This window comes from Saimiri boliviensis, chromosome 15, assembly GCF_048565385.1.
Source record: "Saimiri boliviensis isolate mSaiBol1 chromosome 15, mSaiBol1.pri, whole genome shotgun sequence".
Taxonomy (NCBI): Eukaryota; Metazoa; Chordata; class Mammalia; order Primates; family Cebidae; genus Saimiri; species Saimiri boliviensis.
The window spans coordinates 78,621,192-78,634,528 of NC_133463.1; the positions used below are offsets into that span (position 1 = coordinate 78,621,192).

The 13,337-nt window shown below is 42.0% G+C and overlaps 1 protein-coding gene across 6 annotated transcripts in view; it reads right to left on the reverse strand.

Moving 5' to 3' along the window:
• ASAP1 (ArfGAP with SH3 domain, ankyrin repeat and PH domain 1) overlaps window positions 1-13,337 on the reverse strand; it is a 417,488-nt gene that overhangs the window by 102,093 nt on the left and 302,058 nt on the right. For all 6 annotated transcript variants that reach the window (XM_074387136.1, XM_074387137.1, XM_074387138.1 and 3 more), the window contains 2 exons: window positions 12,526-12,626; window positions 5,107-5,176 (listed from right to left, as the gene is read on the reverse strand). In XM_074387136.1, coding sequence (XP_074243237.1) covers window positions 5,107-5,176; window positions 12,526-12,626 — 171 coding nt within the window. The remainder of the gene's footprint in view (window positions 1-5,106; window positions 5,177-12,525; window positions 12,627-13,337) is intronic.

Here is a 13,337-nt window from a genome sequence, read left to right on the forward strand (position 1 = left end):
ATACAGTAAGATGCTGAATGGGCATTTAACTGCAGATGGACTCAAAGGATGTACTCTGAATCTCCCTGTTTAAAATGATCAGCCTGTCAAGCAGGTGTACACACACACACACACACACACACACACACACACACACACAATCTACTGATGAGGTGGAACCTCTAAAGAGGTCAGCTGGATTTAACCTTTTTGAGTAAAACATCAGGCCTTAATGAACTTTTGTGTGCTATTAAAAATACTTTTGGTGTTGGCTGATTGAGAAAAAAGTGACTATAAATCTAGTAACTGCACCAAGTGTTAATCACACGGGCATCTGAAGACATTTAAAAGATGTAACATATTATTTAGGCAGTTTGATTCAAATATAAATTCTTGGAACACTTGTTTTATCTTCATGACTAGTACTCCTCCTTCTCCCTTCCCAGAATCCCTTAAAGCTTTCTCTACCCTAAGACCCCATGACTAATTTAAGGAGTTTCAAGGTTAGGCCAAGGTAGAGAGTTTCACTGCAAAGAACTGCTATTCATGAAACCTTCAAAGACCTAACAACAATCTGGCATCTGAGGGGAAAAACAAAACAAAACAAAACAAAACAAAAACCCTATGATACAGTAGAAAGAGTATAGACTTTAAGGCTGAAAAACTGGTCCAGCTATTTACAAACTTCATGACCCTGCGACACAGGCTTTAACCTCTCTGAGCTTCATCTATAAAAGGCAGTCTCATTAGAAAAGTGTTCACTGAATACTAAGAACATGTCAGGCAATGTGTTAGGTATTAAAAATTCAAAGGTGAGTAAGATGCGGTCCCTACCTCCTAGGAACTTCCAGCATGGTGAGAAAGGAAAATAGTGATGCTTATCCTGTAGGGCCACCTTGAAGATGAAGTACAGGGTGCATTCCAAGTGTTCCACAGATGGTAGTTCTTTTTCTTTTTATATCCATTATTTAAACAAGGTGACACTGTGGTTATTAAATTCAGGGAGTAGGGTTTTTGAAGAGGACAGCTGCTTATACTTTTGAAATTGATTTTTCAAGATTACTACAATAAAGTAATATGTCAACTATAATTCTTATACTTTCTGTTGTAATTTATTTTATTATATTTATATTATAATGCTAGTTAGAAAAAGCAATTAGAAAGTATAGAAATCTATAATAGTTTAGTGGCTTCATATAAACTTTATACTTAGGTTTTGAGGCTAAAATTTTTTTTCTTGAGACAGGGTCTGGTTCTGTCACTCAGGCTGGAGTGCAGTGGCACAATCTTGGCTAACTGCTACCTCCACCTCTTAAATTCAAATAACTCTCCCACTTCAGCTTCCTGAGTAGCTGCGACTATAGGTGTGCACCATCATGCCCAGCTAATTTTTGGATTTTTTTGTAGAGATGGGGTTTTGCTATGTTCCCTGGGCTGGTCTCAATCTCCTGGGCTCAAGCTATTGCCTGTCTTGGCCTCCCAAACTGAGGCATGAGCGGATTACAGGCGTGAGCCAATTACAGGTGTGAGCCACCTCGCCTGGCCTGAGGCTAACTGAAATGTTTGCCATAATTGTTAGAACTGGTATTTTGAAATGAAAGCATCTTACACTGTGCTTAGAACATACTAGATGGTCCACAGTTGGAAGCTGCTACCATTAATATTACTATTGTTATAGGAAATTCAGAGATTCACACTGAATTTGGTTTCCACAGTGCTGCATTACTTTGAATAGCCAGTAAAAAAAAAAAAATTGTATCTTAACAGATACAGGAAAAGCAAAGAATTTATGAATGAAATCTTCTAAAGATGGGTTGCAAACTTTTCAGGTGTACACTGAAATGTATTTCTCCCTAGAATAGTAAGCTGGGGAGATGAATCACCCCTGGAGCAGATCTTGCTTGGGTGCCCATGCCAACAAACCTTGCACCATTAATCTAAATGCATACTTGGCCCTCTACTTCTGTTTGATAAGAACAATTTGCAGAGGTGACACTGATTAGGGCCTTCAAACCAAAGAAATTTCCATGTGTCCCAAACAAACACTTCAAATTTTCTGACAACAAAGGTTCTTCTCACCACTTTTTCAAAGATCACTGAGGCCCTTTATGTTTTTCTCAGAAAACTGCTGGCCTTGATTTTCAACCTGATTCTAATCAATGGTGTTTGCAAAGTCAGGAAAAGCCAGCTAAAACTGGCTAGAGACCTTTCTGCGGGAGCAGCAATGTGATTTCGAGTGATGTAACTGGCAGCAAAAAAGGTCTGGGCCAAAGCCAATGAAAAGGGGGGAATAGAATAGCACAAATCAACAGGAGGGAATCAGAAGTTAGGGGAGTAAGCCATTTCCCTCCAGGCTGCTCTGGGGGCAGGAGAGTGCTGATGTATGTAGCAGGAGGGTCTGCTTGTCAACAGGTTTCAGTATTGTCAGCAACATCCAATAAACTAATGGCAACAACAATAATAACTATTAACAGAATGGCCACACATGGCATGAATCCTCATATAGTCTTTATGCATTAAATACTTTTCTCAAGGTCACAAAATAAATGGCAAAGTTGGCATTCAGACTCAGATTTGACAGATGCCACAGTCCATTCTCTTAGCCACTAGACAATGTGGGTGATGTGATATTTGTTGTTAATTCGAGCTTTAAGAATGCATATAAACAGTTGGCTTGGCCACAACAATATGTTTTGGCAGGAATAAGAACAAGAGGGGGAAGGGAACTTATTTTATTTTTAGGAAACTGCCCAAGGTCATATAACTACTAAGCAGTGCCACTGATTCACTTCACCAACTATATGATCTCCCACCACTCTGCAATGCCTTTCACAGCAGATTTCTAAGAAAAGCAAATAATTACAACATGATAAAGCCATTATATAACTTCTCAAAATGCCTAGTGAGGACTGTTACAGCCTGACAAATCCAGGGGGAGAGCTCTGCAGCAGAAGACAAGGAGACTTGGGGTACACATGGTAAATCTGACTGGGTGCGGTGGCTCATGCCTGTAATCACAGCACTTTGGGAGGCTGAGGTGGGTGGATCGCTTAAGCCCAGGAGTTCAAGACCAGCCTGGGCAACATAGCAAAACCCCCACCTCTACACAAAATACCAAAATTAGCTGGGCATCATGGTGTTCACCTGTATTCCCAGCACTTTGGAGGCTGAGGTGGGAGGATGGCTTGGGCCTAGGATGAGGAGGTTGCAGTAAACAGAGATCGTGCTACTGCACTCCAGCCTGGGTGACAGAGCCAGACCCTGTCTCAAACAAAACAAAACAAAAACATCGTAACTCTTTGACTAAAAACACACCATCTATAGTCAAAGGATCAGAAATTTTCACTCTAGCATACACAGGTGACTGTGTATGGAATTAAATATAAGAAAGTAAAAATTAGCTAATTTTCCATCCATGCGTCTTTGATATCTAGGCCAGAACATGGCAGAATGGAAGCTTAAATAAGGATTGCTGAAGAAATGTGTAATTGTTAGATAGCCTCAATCATAATTACGAACAGATCTAAGTCTGTGGACAGGATTTCTGATATCAGATGGGTAGCTGGACACAACTGGCATGAAAGCTAAAAAGTTCAGCTGGGCTGTTTGAGGGAAATCGAAGACCTCTGAGGAGTTCCTCTGAGGAATCACGGAAAGTGGGCTGCGGTGGGGCAAGGGACAGAGACGATGCAACTGCTCAAGTTCCATAAAGGACAACAATCTTTAAGATGTGTGCAGTCATTTACACAAAGGATTGGGCCACAAGTGTGTACTAGGAGTCTGTTGCGTGTCAAGTTCTGTGTGAGAGGCTCACGACAGAAAGAAGAACAGGACTAGGTAAGTGCCTAAGAGGTGTTTACAGTCTAGTAAGATGATGGGGTTCTGCAGGAAGAGAGAGAAGGGCCACATGGACTAATGTCAGACAGACACCCAAGTTTGAACTTCCAATTCTGCCAGTTACTAGCCAAGTTACAGCTGTTCTTTGTGCCTCAATTTCTTCATCTGTAAAATGAAGGTTATTATACCACATAGGTTGTTGGGAGGATTAAGTGAAATAAATTTTATGAAGGTAAGTGGTAGTTCCTTTCCTCCCTGATAGAGAGATATGTAAAGTCAGCTGTAAGTCATACAAAATTACCAGTGTAAAATGCTCATCTCTCATTTCTACTATTCTGTTGGTAATTGAGCAGTGGCCCAAGGACATCACTTGGCACAGGATACTGTAGTTTAATGTTTTCTTCTTTTTCTTTTTCTTTTTTTGAGACAGAGTTTCACTCTGTTGCTCGGGCTGGAGTGCAGTGGCGCGATTTCAGCTCACTGCACCCTCCCCCCTGCCTCCTGGGTTCAAGCGATTCTCCTGCCTCAGCTTCCCAAGTAGCTAGGATTACAGGTGCCTGCCACCATGCCCAGCTAATTTTTCTTTTGTATTTTTAGTAGAGATGAGGTTTCACCATGTTGGTCAGGCTGGTCTCAAACGCCTGACCTCAGGTGATCCACCCACCTTGGCTTCCCCAAATGCTGGGATTACAGGTGTGAGACACTGCACCTGGCCTACTGAGTTTTTAAAATCCAAACTGAGATTACTGGGTTAAACAGCAAGCACATTTAAAAAGACTTAGCATATACTTTGCCATCTCCATTCCTGCTTGGTACATTTTCCACTAGAATCTCTGTATCTTTAAAAACTGAAAGGAGTTTTCTGTTGGTTTAAAAAGGGCAGACTTACTGTGTGCTTCTTTGACTACCCTAAGGTTTTTGCATCTACTGTTATGTTTCCTACATTATTTTTACATGCAAAGAACAGCTTCTGTCATCTTTATAATTCAAAAAACTAGGTTTTTCAGAATAATCAATATTTCCCAAAAAATAAGACTATAAAATCAAAATACCTTATTCATTTTGTGAGAGCAAAAAAACAAGTTTCTGGTGATACCAAAGAATGGTGCAGACCATTACAGGACGAGATAAAACTTTTTTTTTTGTAAAGGAGTATCTGAAATGATCTGACCCAAATACATAAAGATATTTCGGCAAATTTTTACTGCTGAGTACATAATAGTGTTTGCTTTCTGGCCCATGAAGCCAGAAAACATAACAAATGCAGGGTACATTAAGAAACATACTTACTGTGGCATGTGAGATAGTCAGAATCCCATTCTTGACAGAACACTTCCTCCTCTGCCATACTTTCCGGATCCTAAGGAGGAAGTCAAACACAACTAGATGTAGTATCTGATTCACTCTGGGACATGCAATGATATAGTATGATACATAATAATAATTAGAAAATAACTTCTCCAAACCAAAAAAAATCCAACCCCCCAAATCAAAATTCAGGTTGCCTTTTATGATCCCAGGTGGAAGGTAATTCATAGAAGTAGGCATGTACAAGGATGCTCATTACAGTATCGGTTTTTTTCTTTTGTTTTTTTGAGACAGAGTCTTGCTCTGTCGCCCAGCCTAGAGTGCAAACGTGCAATCTCAGCTCACTGCAATGTTCGCCTCCCAGGATCAAGCTTATCTCCTGTCTCAGCCTCCCGAGTAGCAGGGATTACAGGCGTCTGCCAGCGTGCCTGGCTAATTTTTGTACTTTTAGTAGAGACAGGGTTTTGCCATGTTGCCCAGAATGGTCTCAAACTCCTGGGCTCAAGTGATCTGCCCGCCTTGGCCTCCCAGAGTGCTGAAATTACAGGTGTGAGCCACTGTGCCCGAGCATAGCACTGCTTTCGACAGTAAAAATTGGAAAGAGGCCGGGCGCGGTGGCTCATGCCTGTAATCCCAGCACTTTGAGAGGTCGAGGCGGGTGGATCACGAGGTCAAGAGATCGAGACCATCCTGGTCAACATGGTGAAACCCTGTCTCTACTAAAAATACAAAAAATTAGCTGGACATAGTGGCGCGTGCCTGTAATCCCAGCTACTCAGGAGGCTGAGACAGGAGAATTGCCTGAACCCAGGAGGCAGAGGTTGCGGTGAGCCGAGATCGCGCCATTGCACTCCAGCCTGGGTAACAAGAGCAAAACTCCGTCTCAAAAAAAAAAAAAAAAAAAATTGGAAACAGAAACAATAATAACAGCAGGAGACTGAATAAAGAAATTACAGGCACTACACTGATATAACTCCTCTCTGGGAAGGGAATCCAAACCTGTTAGGGGTGGTGTTAATAAGCAGTTTTTAAACATATCTGTGAATCTTTCATAAGAATGTTCAATTACTTGTTATTAATAACTGATTTTTAAAAATTAAGACAGTGACTGGGCATGGTGGCTGTCTGTAATTCCAGAACTTTAAGAGGCCGAGGCAGGGGGACTGCTTAAGCCCAGGAATTCAAGACCAGCCTGGGCAACATAGGGGAACCCCGTATCTACAAAACAACAAAAAAAATTAACATTAAGAAAGTAACTCAAGAAGTCTGCCACGCAGGGAGTAAGCGGTGAACTGCCTCGGAATGTACAGACAAGCTGAGCCAGGGCTCGAGAATGCATGCCATTTTTGTAAGTCATACACCACCCCTTTAGGGGGCTTCCAGAGACAAAATGATGCCTCAGAACTCAGAGAAAGAACTGTCCGTGATTTGCATAGGGAAGTAAATGGTGACCAAACCATTCACAAATAGTTACAAGCAATACACATTTTGAAAATGTGATTTGAAGATACTGAAGGATAAAAAAAACTAAATAAAACTAATTTAAACTTGGAAAAGTTAGCGCGCGTGCGCGCGCGCGTATGTGTGTGTAGCTCCAGGAACAGGCAAGAGACTGCATGTGTGCAGACCTACGTGTGTGCAGGTAGGTGCAAATGCACTAGTTGAGACTACTTCCATCAGGTCAGAAGAAATCGGCAGGGAACAGGGATTCCCTAGGCCGGAAGAAAGTTTTGAAGGCCTTCTGATGCCATGGAAACATGACATCAGGAGAACACTGCAGCTTTCCCAGGCATTTAAAACAGTATCATCTTGTGTTTTTCTTTTCCTTCTTAAATTAGTCCTCTAAGAAAGCTGCCACAACACAAATTTAAATCCATCTCTAAACACAAATAATACTGTGTATTTAACTACTAGAAGCACAGTTTGTTCTTCTTGCTTCACAGAGGGAAGTAACAATTTGACACCATCTAGCCAAATGTAAATTGAATATACTGTATTCAAAATGCTAGCCTTGCTCAGGAGGCTAACTACTAATTGATAAACCCTCCTCAAATTACAGCTAAATCACATATTTTCTTCTAGAAGTACTGACCAGGGAAACGTCTGATTAGAGGTAACAGCTCTCAACTAATCAGAGCCACATTTAGTCAATGTGACTAACTCACTGTAAATAGTTTTGCATCCATCTTACCCTTACAAGAGCCTGCTAACATAGGTGAGGCATCCCTGTATACACTAAGCCAAAACCAGTGTCATCCCAAGTATCAAACACCCAACCCAACAATCAAACCATTCAACCTTCAGGAATAGCTTAAAACCTCAGTTTATCCACTTTATTAAGCTTTTATTCATTAGTTTTACTCACCCATGTATATTACGGAAGCACATCTCTCTCTCTCTCTCTCTCTCTCTCACACACACACACACACACATCTTCTCTTGCACTGCTAATAAAGCCAAGGAAAGTAACACAGAAGCATTACTCTTTTTGGTTGACAAGAGATTGTGACTGAGGCACTTTCAGATTGCCAGAGGAAAGGGAAAAATCTTGAGATATCTCCTGGCATAGCTGAGAGCAGTATCGCCGATTTTTTTTTTTTTTTTTTTTTTTTTTTTGGTGAGACAGGGTGTCACTTTGTCACCTGGGCTAGAATGCAGTGGTGTGATCATGGCTCACTGCAGCTTTGACCTCCCAGGCTCGAGTGATCCTCCCACCTTAGCTTCCTAAGTAGCTGGGACTACAGGCATGTGCCACTACATCTGGCTAATTTTTGTAGAGATGGGATTTTGCCATGTTGCCCAGGCTAGTCTTGAACTCCTGGGCTCAAGTGAGCCTCCTGCTTCGGCCTTCTAAAGCGCTGGGAGTACACACATGAGCCGCCAAGCCCAGACAGCACCTGATCTTTGTGAACATTTTGATAGCTTCTATTTCCAAGACTTCTCTGGACTAGACTGAATTGCTGTGATCTCCTTCTCTGTATTGAAAGCTTTACAAATGCTCCAGTCTGCATAGCTTCTGAATGGACATACCAAGGACTCTTGCCATCTGGTATGCATAGAGAGTGCCACACACAATTACGGATTATGCCACGCTGGACTCTTACAATTCCAGGAAAAAAAAATTCTATTAGAAAACAGTCTCGTATAAATAGGTAAGTTCCAACTTTGATGCTAGATCACTTGAGCTTCGATCCCAGACCAATCTCTAGCTATGTGACTTTGCTCATGTTATTCGACCTCCTGGAGACTCAGTTTCCTTTTCTGTATTACTAAGACAATAATGCCCACCTTCGTACATATAATGAGAAAATATAATAAAGCAATTGCTCCTTTGCCTCCCAATAATTGCCTCTGGTCCATAATGTTTTAAAACATTATTATTTAAAATTTTAAATCATTTTTCAAATTGTATAATAATCCTTTAAGTGATAAAGAACATTCTAAAACTAGGGTCAAAAATTACTGATGCAAATAATACTTCATAGAAAAGTCACAGGACCTATCAGCGGTCATTGTTTGCAAATGAGTCTGCTTCCATGTATAAGTGTTTCAACTTTTTACTCTTTCACAGAAGCAATCACAAGCAACTCCCGGTTATTAGTACTCATCTTTGCTATCTGTGTGATTATTAAGAGATGGAACTGCCTGACTTCCTTTCCAATTCTATGATACAACAGCTCCTTCTGTATCTCTTCCCAACAGACTGCATTCAAGGTGAGGGTAAGAACCATATCTCATTTATGTTTACCTCCAGCATCTAACAGGCTGCCTTACACACTAGAGTATTTCATCAATGTGTGGGGAATGAGTACATGAAGGAAGAGACCAAAAGAATGAAGAAATCAAGGGGGAGAACTTGTGCTAGTTTATGTCGTGCATATCCCAAGGGTGATCAACAGCAGCAGCGGCCCCTCTGAAAAACAAAGGGGAGATACCCTGGCATGAAGTCAGAAGACACAGGTTCAAATTTGGGTGTTCATACTTACTGTCCATATGATCTTAGTCAAGTTATTTAACCTCTGTGCAAAACGTGTCAAATGAGATGAGTGAGAGGGTGCCTGGGCGTGTGGCAGGCATACACAGGTGCTCACAAGATGATAATTTACTTGAACACTTTAGGGTTTGAACTAAGCAACACTTATGAAAAGACTTTGTTGATCTTCCTTGGATATTCAGATTTTAACCACATCACTTAGAAATAGGCAATTCTAATTTCAAGGTCATTGTGATTTCAAGTGAGTAGTGTTAAAAAATTACTTTTATACTTTCGCCTCAATAGATACATAATAGTACACAGTTGCTCATAATGGAACACAATATTAATTTTCCACTTGATGGCAGAACAACAGGTGACCATGTTTCCAAGAGATGTTGATACCACAGATGGTAAGGGAAGAACAAGGAGCTGAGCTTGAGGCTTTCCAGCAAGATAAACTATGGAATTTCCAATTTATGTACACTTGATCTCATGTGGTTTAGACCAGCATTTGGCCACTATTCTAGAGCTCAGTTTAAAGCTCTGATTTTGTTAGTTGGTATTTCTTTTCTCCTTTTACTTTCACAGCAGGATTGAGCTAAGTGATTCTACAATGAGCCAGATGCTGCTTTTCTTTCTTTACACCCCGTATCAGCAAGTCCCGTTGGCCCTACCTCCATTAACCACAATTGACCACTTCTTACCCTTCTTCTGCTGTTCCCCTGGCCTCACCATCAGCTCCCATCTAGGTTTCCAAAGCAGCCCTCTAACTGTTCTCCTTGTTTCTGTGCTTTCACCCTCCATGACTGTGCTTCACTTGGTAGTCAGAGAGAACCTTCCAAAATATGTCGGATTATGTCACTCTTCTGGCTCAAAACCCTCTAATGACTCTCCATCTCACTGAGTGGTTCCCCATCCCTATGACTTTATCTCCTATGATACTCTCCTTGCTCACTACTCTAGCTACACTGAACTCCCAGGTATGTGTCACCATGAGACGCATGCTCCCGACTATTCCCTCTTCTTCCAGGTATCTGTGTAGATTTTCTCACTTCCTTTGCTCAAACATCAACTCAATAAAGTATTCCCTAACCACCTGTAACGATAGCAAGAACCACTCCCATCTCCCACACCACCTGCATCTCTTGCTTTAACTCTTTTCATAGCACTAATTACCATCTGATCTAACACATATTTACTATTTTTTGTCTCTTTCCTTCCTTAGAATGTCAGCTCTATCAGGGCCAGATTTTCTTTTTTCAATGCTATATTCCCAGGGCCTAGAAAAGTGGGTCCTAGACATACAGTAGGACTCAAAGTATCTCTGTTGAATGCGTAAGTAGAATAATAAGCAAAACAGTCAGTGACCTCAAAAATTTAGAAGAGAAATATCCATAATTTTAACAAACAAATTAAAACAAAAAATGTACATGTCTCAGATTAAGACAAGCAGCACATATCCACAAGTAATCAGACAACAAGGAGGTTTCTTTTAAAAAAAAAAAAAAAAAAAAAAACAATGGTAACAGGCCAGGCCAGACACAGTGAGTCATGCCTGTAATCTTAACACTTTGGAGGGCCAAGGTGGGAGAATTTCTTGAGGCCAGGTGTTCAAGACCAGCTTGGGCAATATAGCGAGATCCTGTATATATTAAAAAAAAAAAAAAAAAAAAAAATTGGTCCAGGCACGGTGGCTCACACCTGTAATCCCAGCACTTTGGGAGGCCTGACCTTGTTATCCGCCCACCTCAGCTTCATACCCACCCACCTCTCTGCTTTTATTCACTGGTTTTCTCTGCCTGGTTGCCCACCGGGCCACTCAACCTTGGGGGTCACCCTTGACTCCTCTTTTGCCTGTTGTATCATAGCTAATCTGGCAAAAGCCCTTCCATTTCTAACTCTAAAAGTAGTATACTTCTTGCCATCCACAAGGTCCCGGCTCTAGGGTAAGCTGCTGCCATCTCTCCTGGACTGTTCAGCAGCCTCCTAAGGAGGGTCTATCTGCAGGTAATGAAATGTTCTCGACTGATTGTTCCCAGGTGCAGTGGCTCATGCTTATAATCCCAGCACTTTGGGAGGCTGAGCAGGAGTATCACTTGAGCCAACGAGTTCCTGACCAGCCTGGGAAAAGTTAGCTGCGGCCAGGCACAGTGGCTCACACCTGTAATCCCACACTTTGGGAGGCTGAGGAGGGTGGATCACCTGAGGTCAGGAGTTTGGGACCAGCATGGCCAACACGGTGAAACTCTGTCTCTACCAAAAATACAAACAATTAGCTGGGCATAGTGGCAGGCGTCTGTAATCCCAGCTACTCAGGAGGCTGAGACAGGAGAATAGCTTGAAGCCAGGAGGCGGAGGTTGCAGTTAGCCAAGATCGCGCCACTGCTCCAGCCTGGACGACAGAGACTCTGTCTCAAAAATAAGTAAATAAATAAAATAAAAAATAAAAATAGCCAGGCACGGTGGCGTAGCATGCGCCTGTAGTCCCAGGTACTTAGGAGGCTGAGGTGGCAGCATCACTTGTGCCCAGCAGTGGAGGTGCAGTGAGCTTCAATGGTGCCACTGTACTCGAGCCTGAAAGACGGGGCAAGGTCTTATCCTCTCCCTCCAAAAAGACAATTATTAAAGGGAATAATCAAGATTCTACTTATGCACTTACTGTGAAGCAGAATCATTTGTTTAAGCAACAGAAAAGAAGGCTCATGTGGCAGAATCCTGGGGAGAAAATGGAACAAGATGAGGCAGGACAGGAAAGGCTGGGTTGAGATGCTATTTGTAAAGGGAAGCCACTGGAGTATTTTCAGCAGGGGAATGACATCATGTGCTTTATGATTTTTAAAAAAACCATTCTAAGTGTTGTGTGAAGATGAACTGCAGAAAAAGAAGAATGAGTGAAGAAAGGAGAACAGTTAGGAGGCTGCTGAACAGTCCAGGAGAGACGGCAGCAGCTCACCCTAGAGCCGGGACCGTGTGGATGGCAAGAAGTATACTACTTTTAGAGTTAGAAATGGAGGGGCTTTTGACAGATTAGCTATAATACAACAGGCAAAAGAGGAGTCAAGGGTGACCCCCAAGGTTGGGTGGCCCGGTGGGCAACCAGGCAGAGAAAACTGCAGTGAGTAAAAGTGGAGAGGTGGGTAGGTATGAGGTCAGCACATGCCTGCTGCATGTGCTACTCAGTAGCTGCCTTAGAGCTCAGTAGCTGCATGTTACAAGTCAGAGATGCCATTTAGGGGCCACAGAGCAATTACCACTTCTTCTAAAGAAAGCAGGTTAAATTACAGACTTACCTGAACAAAACCAGTGTGCTAAAGGTCTGCAGCTAGTATATTATAAAACTTTTAAGTGTGTTTCCCTATATGAGAGGCTGGAAAAATTTCCTAGGTTAATCACATGCTGAGACACTGGGCTGGGCTCATACATACCCATCACTTTTCTTTAGCAGGTATCCCTTCTTTTCACTGCCATATTCCTTATTACCCTGGAGCTGATGCATGCTGTATCCTCCTTGTCGGCTCTGCGAATCCTAGGAAAGAAAAACTACAGGTTAAACAAAAATTGGAGACAATTCTCACATCCTTGATTCTATTCTGCCACTGAGCCTTTACCACTAGTCTGGGTCTAAGGGAATTATGGAACTTTAAGAGCTGCCAGGTCCTTGCCTTTATTTTAGAGGAGGAAAATGGGCAGCTAAATACTTGCCAGAGTCACAAAGCAAGTCCGAAGCAGAGCTGGGTTGGATCTCTGATTTCTTGTTCAAAACCCAGCTCTACTCTGAACTGAATTCAACTAAGCACAGTTCACTGGTAGACAGACTACTAGACTGAAACCAGTTTATACCAGCAGCAGAGGCAACCATAGGAGGGACTGGAAAAAGTGAAGTGGACCACAAAATCAAGTCCATGCAACCTGAGTATGTTCTTCCCTTAGGCTGTATCTTTTCTCCCTTTACACATTCTGCTAAAACACCCCAAATAAAAGGGCAACCTTCTAAGTGAGGTTTTAACAATTATTATGTTTCTTGTTTTGTAGTTAGTGCTCTGTAAAATATACCTATAAACCATACTTTTCAATTAAGACAATTCTTTTTTTTTTTTTTGAGACGGAGTTTCGCTCTTGTTACCCAGGCTAGAGTGCAATGGCGCGATCTCAGCTCACCGCAACCTCTGCCTCCTGGGTTCAGGCAATTCTCCTGTCTCAGCCTCCTGAGTAGCTGGGATTACAGGCACGCACCACC